The sequence below is a fragment of the Thamnophis sirtalis genome, unplaced genomic scaffold (assembly GCF_051295495.1).
Source record: "Thamnophis sirtalis isolate CommonGarterSnake01/CBP01778 unplaced genomic scaffold, rThaSir2_p1.2 scaffold_1, whole genome shotgun sequence".
Classification (NCBI taxonomy): Eukaryota; Metazoa; Chordata; class Lepidosauria; order Squamata; family Natricidae; genus Thamnophis; species Thamnophis sirtalis.
Window position 1 is genome coordinate 113,709,887 of NW_028261381.1, and position 13,603 is coordinate 113,723,489.

The 13,603-nt window shown below is 39.3% G+C and overlaps 1 protein-coding gene across 1 annotated transcript in view; it reads left to right on the top strand.

Moving 5' to 3' along the window:
• The window catches only part of LTK (leukocyte receptor tyrosine kinase), a 112,420-nt gene that overhangs the window by 72,338 nt on the left and 26,479 nt on the right, over window positions 1-13,603 (top strand). The window contains exons 12-19 of the mRNA XM_087722376.1: window positions 405-506; window positions 2,792-2,969; window positions 4,123-4,273; window positions 5,665-5,796; window positions 7,240-7,396; window positions 11,165-11,347; window positions 11,928-12,026; window positions 12,924-13,076. Of these exons, the coding sequence (XP_087578502.1) occupies window positions 405-506; window positions 2,792-2,969; window positions 4,123-4,273; window positions 5,665-5,796; window positions 7,240-7,396; window positions 11,165-11,347; window positions 11,928-12,026; window positions 12,924-13,076 (1,155 nt within the window). The remainder of the gene's footprint in view (window positions 1-404; window positions 507-2,791; window positions 2,970-4,122; window positions 4,274-5,664; window positions 5,797-7,239; window positions 7,397-11,164; window positions 11,348-11,927; window positions 12,027-12,923; window positions 13,077-13,603) is intronic.

Here is a 13,603-nt window from a genome sequence, read left to right on the forward strand (position 1 = left end):
AATAAAATCAACATTTTGCTAAGCCAAATGCAGAAAATTGCTGTGGGCTTGCAGTGAGTAGGAAGAGAGGCAAAACCAGCATTTCAATCTAAACGGGGTTCATAAAAACAGGAGAAAATGCAAAATGATCTGTGTTTCATATTAATCCATGTTAATTATTAGTTTCAGAATTTGGACAGCTGTAGAGATGGAAAGAAATGACTTTGCTGTGTCATTTTTTTGCAGGTTTCCTAGTTCCACTTGTTCAAGATTAACATTTTTTAAATATTTATTTCTGAAGTTTTACAAATAGAATTTCTTAATTTTAGGCAAAAAAAAAATTCTGCACCGGATTTTTTTTTTTTTCAAATCCAACCCTTTTCTTCTTCTGTCATTTCATTTCACTCATTCTCAAATTCTGGCAGGAAGAAAACAAAGCCACTCTGATGGAGAGCAGCACTACCCATTGGCAATTGATAGATTGGATGAGCGTCTTTTTAACCCTTTGGAAGAACCTCTTCTTTTAGGTGACTATTACTGTCTACCCACTTCATTTATAACTAATTTATTGCTAAGATTTTCTCATAGTGAACTTATTATTCTCATAATGCTAATTACGGCATAGTTACTGACATAATGCTAAATCTAGGCATCGGAAGTAAAACAGCTTTTGAACAACATTGCAGTTATAGAAAGCTACAGGAACTATTTAGATCCTTCAGGACAGAAAGAACAGGATAATTCTTAAATTAGCATTTTTTAAATTTTCAACCATATTTCCTGTATATCCTTATTTCCTTGGCATAAGTAGTCTTGTGGGTAATGCATGGGTAGAATTGTGAAGAATAGGCCTACTGTAATTCTAATTCAGCCCTAGAATGTATAACGTTTTGTACTGGAGCAATAATATTATGATATATTTTTTCCCCAATGTGAAGAGCAGATCATTTTCAGGAGTCTGACTGTGGTCCCTGAATTGAGACCATAATACAAGGCAAAAAAGTTAAATATTCCTGCCTGAGTTTCAGTCTGGTTCAAAGCTCCCATACATACCCCCTCTTTTGTTTTCTTTTCCAAACTTATTGACTTATATGAACTGAACTATGTCATGTTTGAATCAATTATTATTATTTACATTTTTATATAGATGTCTTAATTTTGTTAAAAAGAAGTAGTATGAAATCCAGTGTGTTATAGATGTATTATAGTTGCATCCTCCCAATGCAAGGGTGAGTTCTTATACCGGTTGGTACCAGTTCGCTGCACTCACTTCTCTCACTCACGTGCCAGCCACACATTGCTGGCGCATGCACAGTTGACTAAATATTGTTCTGCACATGCGCAGAAACATGGCAACAACGGCAAAACAGACCAGGGAACCAGTTGAGGAGTGTGCAATTCCACTACTGGTTCAGCCAAACCGGGCTGAACCGGGAGCAACCCACCTCTGTCCCAATGAGATGGTTATTAAAATACAAATATTTCTCAAAGTAGTTCCAGTTCAAGGGTTCATTGTTTTGGTTCAAAAATAATCAATCTATGCAATATTTTGTTTTTTAGTTATTATGATGAAACTAGCAAAGTAGAAATTGACATAACTTTTTAGGATTCCACCGCATTTCAGGTTTTTTTATTTGATCATGCTCAACAAAGCTGCTACCATAAAGTCACTTTTACTGATTGTTTTTTTTTCCATTTGGTTTAGGTTGGGATCAAACTGTGATCAAAACATGCATTTGATTTTTAACCAGTTTCCACATCAGCAGATTCAGAATCTTACATGATAATCAGGCTTGTCTCATCTAATGTCCTCTTAAGGTGGCCATTCTGGCTAAAATTTCATTGGAAAAGGAGTCAAAAATGAAAGAGAGTTTTAAATGGAGCAAGAAAGGAAGCAGTTCTGATATGAAGCTTTCCACAACCTTTAGTGCTGATCAGGGGTGGGTTGCTGCCGGCATTACTGCCAGTTCGACAGTGCGCATTTACAACTAAAAAGGTCTGTGCCTGCGCAAAATATTAGAAAAGGGAAAAAAATTACATTTCTGCAGTGAAAATTGTTCTGCCCGTGTGCAGAACTGAAAATCAAGATGGCACCTCCATGGGAGAACTGGTTCAGGGGCGTGGCAGGCCTGGGTCGCTGCCGGTTCCAGCAACCAGGCCACCAATTTACTACTGGTTCAGCCGAACCAGTCCAAACTGGTAGGAACCCACCTCTGGTGCTGCTTCATTGCCATAAGTGACAGAGCCATTCAAACCACTGAAAGGCTACATCTTGTGATCAGATAGCTGCTGAAAGCCTTTGGGTAGGAGAAAGTAGAGTTGCACAATCAAGCATGTGGTTTACTAGAAAGGCAATTGTACAGTGAAAGGTACAGTAACGCATAAAGATGTAGACAACTGTGTTAATGCTAGAAATGCAAAATTATTACTAAAACATCCCCCAGAGGGGAAATGGATTTGTAGGAAGTGTGTGTGTGTGTGCACATACATACATACTGTAAAAAAACCTTTCTACAGTAGTAAAAAAAACTTTTTCAGACAAAACTCTACAAAACACACACACAGAGAGACACGCAGATGTGTCTGAGTGTGTGTCTGTGTGTTTTGTAGAGTTTTAACATTGTACGCAACCCAGAACTCCCCTGTTATAAGATGGCCCAATAAATTTAGCAAACAAGCAACTAGTGAGAAATCAAAAGCTGGACCTGCCGGAACAATGATACTTTTTTTTCTTTTTATTATGTGTGAATACGGTCTGGGAAAGAAAGTGAAGCTGACATGCTACTCACAGCTCTGAATGTTTTTCTAACAGGAGAAACACCTGTTAATCTCTGGTGGTTTACAGCCTGTGGGGCTAGTGGGCCTCGAGGACCGACGCAAGCACAGTGCGATAGTGCTTACCACAACACCAATATGTCCGTGACTGTGGAAAAAGAGGGACATCTACGAGGGGTACAAATCTGGAAAGTGCCAGTGTCAAACCGATATACGTGAGTATCAATGTGATGAGATGAGGAAATAAGAATGCAAGTAGCCCTTGACTTACAACAGTTTGTTTAGCAACCATTCAAAGTTACACCGGCACAGAAAAGGAACTTATGATCACTTTTCACAGTTGTGACCTTTGCAGCATACGCAACAATGGAAGCTTGGAAACTGGCTCATATTTATGACGGTTGCAGTGTCCCAAGGTTCTGCAATCCCCTTTTGCGACCTTCTGATAAGCAAAGTCAATGGGGTAGCCTGATTCACTTAACAACCGGGTAATTAAGTTAGCGACGGCAGGGATTCACGTAACAACTGAGGCCAGAAAAATTGTAAAATAGGTTGAAACGTAACAAACGTCTCACTTAATGACAGAAATTTTGTGTTCAGCTATGGTCATAAATCAAGGATGACTGACTGTTTATGTATTAACTTTTAAGCTGAGACATCTAATGGTACCTCCCATGAATCTAATCACTATGAGCAGTGGTCCAAGATTTTCTGAGAGCCGTAGTCCAGATATATCTGGAATAGTGGCAAAATGGATGGCAAACAAATTTAATAAATAATTATAAGAATTCCCATCCTCACCCTGCTCATTTCAATACATTAGCCATGTAATATTTTCATTAAGACAGGGCATCGATTTTATTCCTACATTAAATATGCTGTATTTCCTATCAGTGTATTTTTAAAAAATACATAAAATCTGTAATGTAGGAATGAAAGATTTTGAAGGTGTTATATAATAAAACATGAGGAAGGAAAGAGAAGAAGAGGACAAGTAGTGAAGAATGAACTGTTGAGAAACCGAAAGAGCAGATCACTGTGGAGAAAATCTATGCCGTTACTAAGGGTCAACAACCTTAATGGCATATAATCCACCAATCACATTAAAGATGAGCTGGATGTTTGTTTGTTCATTCTTTTGTTAAATTTATTTGCTGCCTATGTCACCGTGGAGCTACTCTAGGCAGCTTAATTAAGATTGTAAAAAAATAAAAAAAAATAAAAAGGCCTGTAAAAGTAAGTAAAATAATAGAACAATAAAGTTAACAATGGCAAAGGAACAGAATGAGAATACATCAATATGATAACACCTTGGAGCCTCATTTTGAGCCAGGGAGTTTCTTCCTAACTGCTGTTACTCTTCTCCAGGATTTCAGCCTACGGAGCAGCTGGAGGGAAGGGAGCCAAGAACCACAACAAACGGTCCCATGGGATTTTTATCTCAGCTAACTTCCAACTGGAAAAAGATGAGCTCCTCTACATGTTGGTGGGGCAACAAGGGGAAGATGCCTGCCTAAGGGTGAGGCCTACACACTTTCCACTCCAAGCACTTGGTGCACTTTGAGATTGGGACAAAAGATTGATTGGGATATTTCACGAGTCAGCCTTCTCAATAATGATAGCTCCAAAATGAGAAATAGTACACAAAGGATTGCAAAGAAGAGTTGTTTGGGGTGGGTTTTTTTTTTTTGGCTTAGCTTGAAGTTCTGCCATTCTTTTTTTTGAGTTTCCAATCAATGTCTTCTTTGTTGAACCTATAGGCCAGGGGTAGTCAACCTTTTTATACCTACCGCCCACTTTTGTATCTCTGTTAGTAGTAAAATTTTCTAACCGCTCACCGGTTCCACAGTCATGGTGATTTGTAAAGTAGGGAAGTAACTTTACTTTATAAAATTTATAAAGCAGAGTTACAGCAAACCCCTACCGCCCACCATGAAAGCTGGAACGCCCACTAGTGGACGGTAGGGACCAGGTAGACTACCACTGCTATAGACTGTTTTGAAATCTAATATTGATCAGCTCTGAATGTATTTTAAACAATTGTAATGGATACATTTGAGAGGGGTGGGGAATCTCTCAAAAGACAGAAAATGTTAAAAGTGGCATTTTTGCCTAATGTGAAGAATAAGTGAGCCCAATGTGTGTTCAGGATTTTTTTAAAAGTGCATATTCTCTGCAGTAGTAAATACATGCAATCATAATTCATTGATCACAAATATTGAAGCAGATTAATATCATTTTGGAATAGGGGTCCCTAACCCCTGAGTTGTCCGAAACTGGGCCCTGGAAGCGGCGGGCAAGCATGCCCATGCATCCCCACTTGCACAAGCAGCAGGAGAGCGTGTGTGCATGTGCTCCATTTACACAAGTGATGGTTTGTATGCCCACATGCGTGCACTTGTTGCCTGGGCATAACTATCCCCTCTCCCACCCTCTCCCCAGTCAGTAAAGCTGGAAAGGTTGGGGAAACTTTGTTTTAGAAGAATTCAGATTTCTATAAATAACATGTTGGATCAGTTCTGATGAAACCTGGGTTCAGGTTCATATACAGTCACTGAAGCTCATTGGTTGATTTGGATCAGGGGGCACGCTCAGTCTTCCAGCTACATTCTCAAGTAATTCCTAGCACTTTAACTCCAATCTGGGATTTCCCCCACTTTATTCTCATTAGCTGCAGATGTCTACCATAGGTTCCCATCTGTAGTTAATCATTGCTCAGCATCGCATTGTGATACAACTAAAAAAATGGCTTCCAGAACTATTTCATTGAGCTCCTGGAATAAGGCAAAATCTAAATCTATCAACCAACTAAATCAAAGATTCAAGGAGAAATATTTTCAGTTGTCTGTGTATTTAAATAAAAATGTTCTTCAGATTTTCATTTTTTTTTCCTCCCCTCTGCTCTTTCAGATTAACTATCACACTAAGCAGATTTGCCTGGGGGAATCCTCAGAAATTGAAGAAGAATACAGAAAAGCGAAGGGACTGACTGAATGGGCTGGAGGAGGGGGCGGGGGCGGAGGAGCCACCTATGTATTTCGAGTAAGTGTTCATGATCTCTTGCAAGCAGTTACTAAGGACCGCTAGCAATTATTTAGCAATAGCTAGCTATAGTTAGCAATATTTAAGGGCCAATTGAAACAGCTACCCATCTGGAGAATATTTAACCATAGTGGTGCAAACATGATGGAGTTCTAGGCAATGGAGAGAGTTATTGCAATGGGGGATATCAAAATGTTCATTGCTGAAATGCTTAGCAGCTGATAAATGATATGGCCCCGGATTGAAACCTCCACCATGCAGTCCTAAAACAGCCCAAGACAATTTGAATTATGAATGACCCCTGAGTTAACATTGCACCCTTTCCTGCCCTTTTCCTTTTGTTGTCCTTCTCTTCTGAATCATTTTGAATGGTTACCATTGCTGTTCAAAAGAATAGAGTTAATTGGTAGCATATCAACTTCATTGGCAAGGTTTCCTTCAAAGGTTTCTGGGGTGGTTTGCTGAAAATGCTGAGAAATCTTCAGTATGGAAGTCCCAAAGCCCCAAGAGGCAACTGTACTGTCTTGTTTTTCTTTGAAGACATTTCATTTCTCATCCAAGAAGCTTCTTCAGTTCTGACTGGAGGATGGGGAATAGAAAGATGTATACTCCTTGCATACAACTGGCCATTTGCATTTTTTTAGTGAGTTGTTGAGGCCACTTGGAGGCTTTTCTGTGTCGTCAGAGTCACCTCAGTGGTGCAAATGGATGTGGAGCCTTCTTGGAACTATTGAAAGGACCTCAAAGAAAATCCAGAAAGTCCAGTTGCCTCTTGAGGGGAAAAAAGCACCTTTGGGACAACCATGAACTGGATGAGTGAGATTTTCCATAGATGTTCAGTATGGCACTTATTAGAGTTCCTCAGACAGAGAGAATATTTTAAGCCAGATCAGACAATTGTTGGTCCCGCAACAGCTGAAAGGCTATCGCTTTTCCTAGCCCTTCCTAAAATTTGTTCTAGAAAGCTTGAATAGAAAGCTTGAGGAGCCACGGTAGCACAGTGGTTAAAGTGCAGTACTGCAGGCTACTTCTGCTGACTGCCAGGTGACTGCAATTTGGCAGTTCAAATCTCACCAGGCTCAAGCCTTCCATCCTTCCCAAGTGGGTAAAATGAGGACCCAGGTTGTTGGGGGAAAAAGGCTGACTCTGTAAACCACTTAGAGAGGGCTGTACAAGCACTGTAAAGCAGTATATAAGTCTAAGTGCTATTGAAATTACGTGACTTGACCCTCCTGATTTTAAAGGCAGGCCTAAAACGATTCAAGAGTTACTGGCAACACTGCTTGCCTCTCGGGCCAAAGAATGTCAGCTATTCCAGTCAAGTTTTTATTCCTGTTTGGGGTTTTGTTTTGCTTGGTTCTTGACTTTGAACCTTCAATGTTTTCCTTAATGTTTCCTTGTGTTTGTGTGTGTGTGTATGTGTGTGTGTGATTTCTTGAGCAGCAGAAGGATGGAGCTTTTGAACCTTTGCTTGTTGCGGCAGGGGGTGGAGGAAAGGCTTATCTGAAGGCGCAGGAGAGCGCCCTGGACGATGCGTTCTTGGAACAATATGTGAACAGCTCGGCAATACCTGGGGTCAATGGGAGAACTGGAGCAGCAGGTGAGGATCTGCTCTTGATAAGGGGCCAGCAGCTGGGTAAACAACATCTGTTGACATTATATAAAGCGAAGATACTTCACAGGAAATGAATTAGCATGACACTTTTATACTGTATGCTAATTTTACGTTTGTAGATGCAAACTTAGGCCAGTTAGAACTTATTGTCGCCTTGGGGGCCTCCCTTGAAACTTAAAAGAATACAAAGACAACAGACTGAACGTTAAGCATTTGAAGTATGCTGTATTAAGGCGAAGATTTATTGTGGGTTACAATATGTGCAACTACATGCATGCCGAATCAATATTTTTCATAACCTGAAAGCTTTTGCAAGAATAGGCATGCTTAGTAGTCTTTAAGAGTGGTGGCTCAATGGCTAAGCTGCTGAGCTTGTCAAACAGAAAGGTCAGCAGTTCGGCGGTTCAAAATCCCTAGCGCCATAAGTTTGACACTCCTGCTATAGAACATATCACAGTAATTTTTTTATAAAAAAGATTCCTGCCAAATCTAGCCATCAAATTCTGTGCTTTTAACACTTCATTATATAAGGGAAGAAGGGACACGGTGGCTCAGTGGCTAAGATGCTGAGCTTGTCGATCAGAAGGTCAGCAGTTCAGTGGTTCGAAACCCTAGCCCCATGTAATGGAGTGAGCTCCTGTTACTTGTCCCAGCTTCTGCCAACCTAGCTGTTCGAAAGCATGTAAGATGCAAGTAGAAAAATAACCACCTTTGGTGGGAAGGTAACAGCATCTCATGCGCCTTCGGTGTTTAGTCATGCCGGCCACATGACCACGGTTCATCGACAAAACCGCGCTTGACTAAACTGCGCCCAACTAAACTGCGTCGCTGACGTCATCAACAGGGCAACAACAGCGCGGAGACAGAAGCACGCTGTAAACCCTAAACCTAAAATTAACACCTAAACCTAACCCCCCTAAACCTAACCCTTAACCTAACCCTAAACCTAACCCTTAACCTAACCCTAAACCTAACCCTAAACCTAAGCCTAAACCTAAGCCTTAACCTAACCCTAAACCTAATCCTAACCCTTAACCTAACCCTAACCTAACCCTAACCCTTAACCTAACCCTAAACCTAATCCTAACCCTTAACCTAACCCTAAACCTAACCCTAAAGCTAACCCTAAAGCTAACCCTTACCTTAAGTTGAATTGGCTTGCTTCCAAAGCGCTATTTAAAGCGCCCTTCTTTCTCCGCGCTGGCTGTTGTCGCCCTGTTGATGACGTCAGCGACGCAGTTTAGTCGGGCGCGGTTTAGTTGAGCGCGATTTTGATGGGTCACGCATGACCACAGAGATGTCTTTGGACAGTGCTGGCTCTTCAGCTTTGAAATGGAGATAAGCACCACCTCCCAGATTCGGGAACGACTAGCACATGCCGGTATGTGCGAGGGGAACCTTTACCTTTATCTTTAGTAATCTTTAAGATGCTTGTGAGTTCTTTTTATTGTCATGGTCCTTTCCATATCACTCTGAAATTTACTCTTGCCATTATTTTCCAGCTCTTTTCTCAGATTGGTTCCAGTTTGCCATTCTTTCTTTGTGAAAATCCTGGTATTTTAGTTGTTCTTAGCTGAAAATGTGTCCTATGTTCTTTATACTGTGGGAAGCTAAGGTGGTATCCAATGATGTATACCCCTAATTTTTGCCCCACAACAAGAAGTAGGTTGGGTCAAGAGAGAATGACTGGCTCAGTTACCCCTTAATGCAATGCATAGGAGAGGATTTTCCAGATGAAGCCCACGGCATTGATTGTTCTCCATGTGTGAAATTCTTTTTCAGAGCATTGATATACTTACTGGGCAATTTTTTTGGTTCTTCACCACTGTCCTGGAAATTTCTCTCCTCACTGGGCAATTAAACTTCGAAGAAAGCTTCCTTCAGCACCAAAGAAAGCATTTCTTTAGCTTTGTGTGAGAAAGAAAATATTCAGGGGCCATCACAGCACGCAGGGAGCTAGAGATGAATTCTTCCTTCTCTGCCTGAAAATTCCTCACATTAGATTGCAATGAAACTTAGAAAAATAACTTCTTAAAGTTATGTTTATTTCCCTATGCTTTATTATCCTTTAATGTGCAGTTTAGCTTGCTACATTGGGATTTTCTGAGGCTTGTAGCACTGGGGAAGGATAATTGACCTTGACCAGCATAACAGCAGTTGTCCAAAACAGGAATTAAGCTTTAAAAAAAATGTTCTTAGACTTTTGGAAGTAGACTCAAGGAATGGGAATCTTGGCAATCTTCATGATTGTTGATGGTCCAGTGTTGGCACTGGAAATTAGAGGAACAGCTAGGCCCACTATATCTACTTTATAAAATCTAATTGATTGTGAAATGGCATCAGCAGATACCCATTCCCATATACAGATATCAAATAAAAAACGTTTTTGTGCCCTTAGTGGTCGTTCAGATATTTGCAGCCTAAATGTAGCAGCCCTAAGGAACAATAGCCATACCTAAAGTTTCATGGATTATAGAGGTAATCCCTGCATGTTTTAGGCATGGAAATAAATACGCTGGGTAAATTTTGGAAAACTAAGTTAAAAATAATTATATACATATCACACACACACACACACACATATCTATCTATCTATCGATCGATCGATCGATAGATATAGATATAGATATAGATATAGATATAGATATAGATATAGATATAGATATAGATATAGATATAGATATAGATATAGATATAGATATAGATATAGATATAGATATAGATATAGATATAGATATAGATATAGATATAGATATATAGATATATAGATATATTTAGAGTCACAACCCCTGGTATGCCCAAATATGGGAGGAGGTTTACTGCTTCCATTCTCTGTCCATCAGCTCGTCACAAGAGACCATCCAGACAGAAACCCAATATTTTTACTGTTGCTTTTTTGTTACATTTGTGTTGTATTTGTGCTGATAAATAAATAAAGGGAGACTAGTATAGATCTATACTAGTCTCCCTTTATTTATTTATCAGCACAAATACAACATATATGTGTGTGTGTGTGTGTGTGTGTGTCACTATATATATATATATATATATATATATATATATATATATATATATATATATATATATATATATATACACATACACATACACACATACACACACAGATACATACATACATACATACATACATACATACATACATACATACATACATACATACATACATACATATATATATATATATATATATATATATATATATATATATATAGTGTGTGTGAGAGAGAGGGGGGAGAGGGGGAGGGGGAGGGAGGGGAGGAAGAGAGAGAGACAGAGACAGAGAGAACATTATAGAAATGTAAACTATTTTTTTTTCATTCCTGTAATGGTATCAGGTGCAAGCAACCTCATTCACATATGAAAGGTTCAAATTGATTATTTTATTATATAATACAAGACTGTCCCCAGACTGCCTGACTTCTCTTGGGACAGAGAAGGCCCCATGGAACTTAGGAGAGGTCAGCAGCTCCTGCAGCTGCACAAGGACTCAAGGCTAATTCCCCATTTGATCCCTCCTTCTTGCCTGGCTTGTAGTTCTCCAACAAATGGAATCCCATAATTTATAGCACGGAAATTGTACAATAGCAAAATATTGGAAATAGCTTATAGATGCTTACATTAATGTTTATTAATTTGTTTTTAAAATATATGTATTTGTATCTATTGGTGAGTTCTAACTGATGTGCAATTTCTACCTGTTTATATCATTATCTTTCTCTTCACATTGTACAGGTGGAGGTGGTGGTTGGGAAGATATTACCCAGTTTCCCTGGGCTGGAAAATCACTTCTGGAAGGTGGAGAAGGTGGTGAGGCCTGCCAACAAGCATTAGAGAAACTCCAGTGGGCCACTTCTGGTGGTTTTGGTGGTGGTGGAGGAGCTTGTACATCTGGTGGAGGAGGAGGAGGCTACAAAGGTATAAAACGTAGTTTATATCAAGTTGAACCTTCATTTTTTTTCAAAATTATTGTGTTGCCCCATGTCCAAGGCATCCACAGTAAAAAGAAATGGAGAATGTTATATCTAGAAAACATGATTTCATATTAACTTATTAACCTGCGTAACATTAGCTATCTGAACAATTTAGTTCTCATCATTGATAGTGCCGAAGCAAATAGTGTGTACTTGCATTCATAGCCAATGTATTTTCCATTTCTGATAAACTGTTAGGAACATATTCCCAGTAATGTTTTATCATTTGAGAAAACCAAACCCATAAAAAATTTGAGAGTGTAGCAAAACTAAATATGTAGTGCCACATTTGTCCAGGAACTCAAATAGTACATTTAGAATGAAGAGACAACATTCCACTTAAATCTATTCCGAACCATAGAATAAAAACAATTTCCAGCAAATTTCAGGAGAAAAAAAGAACAGCAGTGTGATCTCAGTACAAAGAGTGAAATTTAAATATTTTAGTTTGGATCACTTGGCAAGTAGACAAGCTACGGATCCCTGTAGCCTGCAAAATATGTCTCTCTCTTTTTTTTTTGTAGGTGGACATGCTTCTGAAACAGATGACATTACAGCTGATGGGCAGTATGGGGAATCCTTTGTAAATCCAATGGGGGAGATCTTCTTGAGCCCTCTGGCAGGTCAGATGTAGTTCCACATCTGGGACTATCATTTATCTTATCCTTCAAGTATATTGATCTATTCACATGTTCCTTTTGTATCAACTCTTAGGACTAAAGGAGGATTAGGGAGATTAGGGGAAGTACAGAGATTCAACACCACATAAGAATGATGCCATTTATCTGTGAACTCTACTTATATCTACTTGTATCAATATAATGGAATCATTTTTTATGGCATTATCCAAACAGATTAAAAATGCTTTCAGTTATTCTGACACATTAATATGTCGCAGCATGCTTGACGCTCAAATTCAGTCACCCCAGAAGCTGCTTATGCAGTTTGTGCCAATGTGGCAAGTGCTGGCATGCAGGAATATTCCATAATTGGAATTATTTTCCATAGTAAATATATTTTCCCAGGTTGTACTGCTGTAATTAATATGTTTATGTTTAAGAGGCCACAAGCTTCCCCCCCCCCCCGTTGAAATCACAGAAAGCCAGTATGGCATGTTGGCTAAGAAATTCTGGGAGCTGAAATTCATACATCTTTACAATCCTGAGGTTGAGCAACATTATACTAAAGCATCTGTGACAGATGACCAACCTCTCTCTGTTTGACAATTTTTAAATAAAGAGAACTCACCCCACCATGTGGCAGCCTGTTCTACTGATTGATAGTTTACATAGTCAGTAATCAAAGCGAATGTGTTTGCTTACCATAGTTGTTAGTTCTGCATTGGAAAAATATTCTTCTGTAGCTTTCAAGATGTGCCCTTATTATTTATCAGATAGAAAATCTACTGAGGAAATGTCCCTTGTTTCTTAGCATATTAAACCTGTACCCCTTTTTAGAGATGTGCTTTTCAGAAACATTTGAACTATAATTTCCATCCTTTCCTTCTTTTCCTCCTTTAGTTATGGAAAGTCACGGTGAAGTAGTCATTGAAGTCTATGTGAATTGCAGCCATTGTCAGTCAGGTATCTGCAAACAAGAGCCTGGCAGTCACTTACCTGTCTGTATTTGTTCAGCGGGGGCCATCTTGGCTAATGACAATGTTTCCTGCACAGGTAAAATATGAAAAAGGGTTTGCAAATAAAATGTTCTATTTCTTGCTTTCCCCAAGATTCACCACTATCAGATCAAAGACACAATAACCAGTCATCCTTTTTCCTAAGGAATGCCTCTAAAATTATACATTAAACTATTCATTTTGTTTTATTTATGGTTTGTGGTATGCGTTTATTTATTATCAATTAATTTAATTTAAATAGAACGTTATCTTAACAAATGACTTTATTTTTAAATTTATAACCGCCTTTATTATTTTTTACAAATAACTCAAGGCAGTGAATATATCCAGCACACCAGTGGTGGGTTCCTACCGGTTCGGACCAGTAGTTTGGTGGACTGGGTCGCTGGAACTAGCAGTGACCCAGGCCTGCCACGCTCCTGAACTAGTTCTCCTGGCAGCACCATAGGCGGTGCCATCTTGTTTTTTGCTTCTGCGCATGCGCAGAGCAATTTTAGTTGTACTGCACATGCGCTCACAGCGCGTCCCTAAGCGAACCAGCAGTAGTCTCTACCAGAACCCACC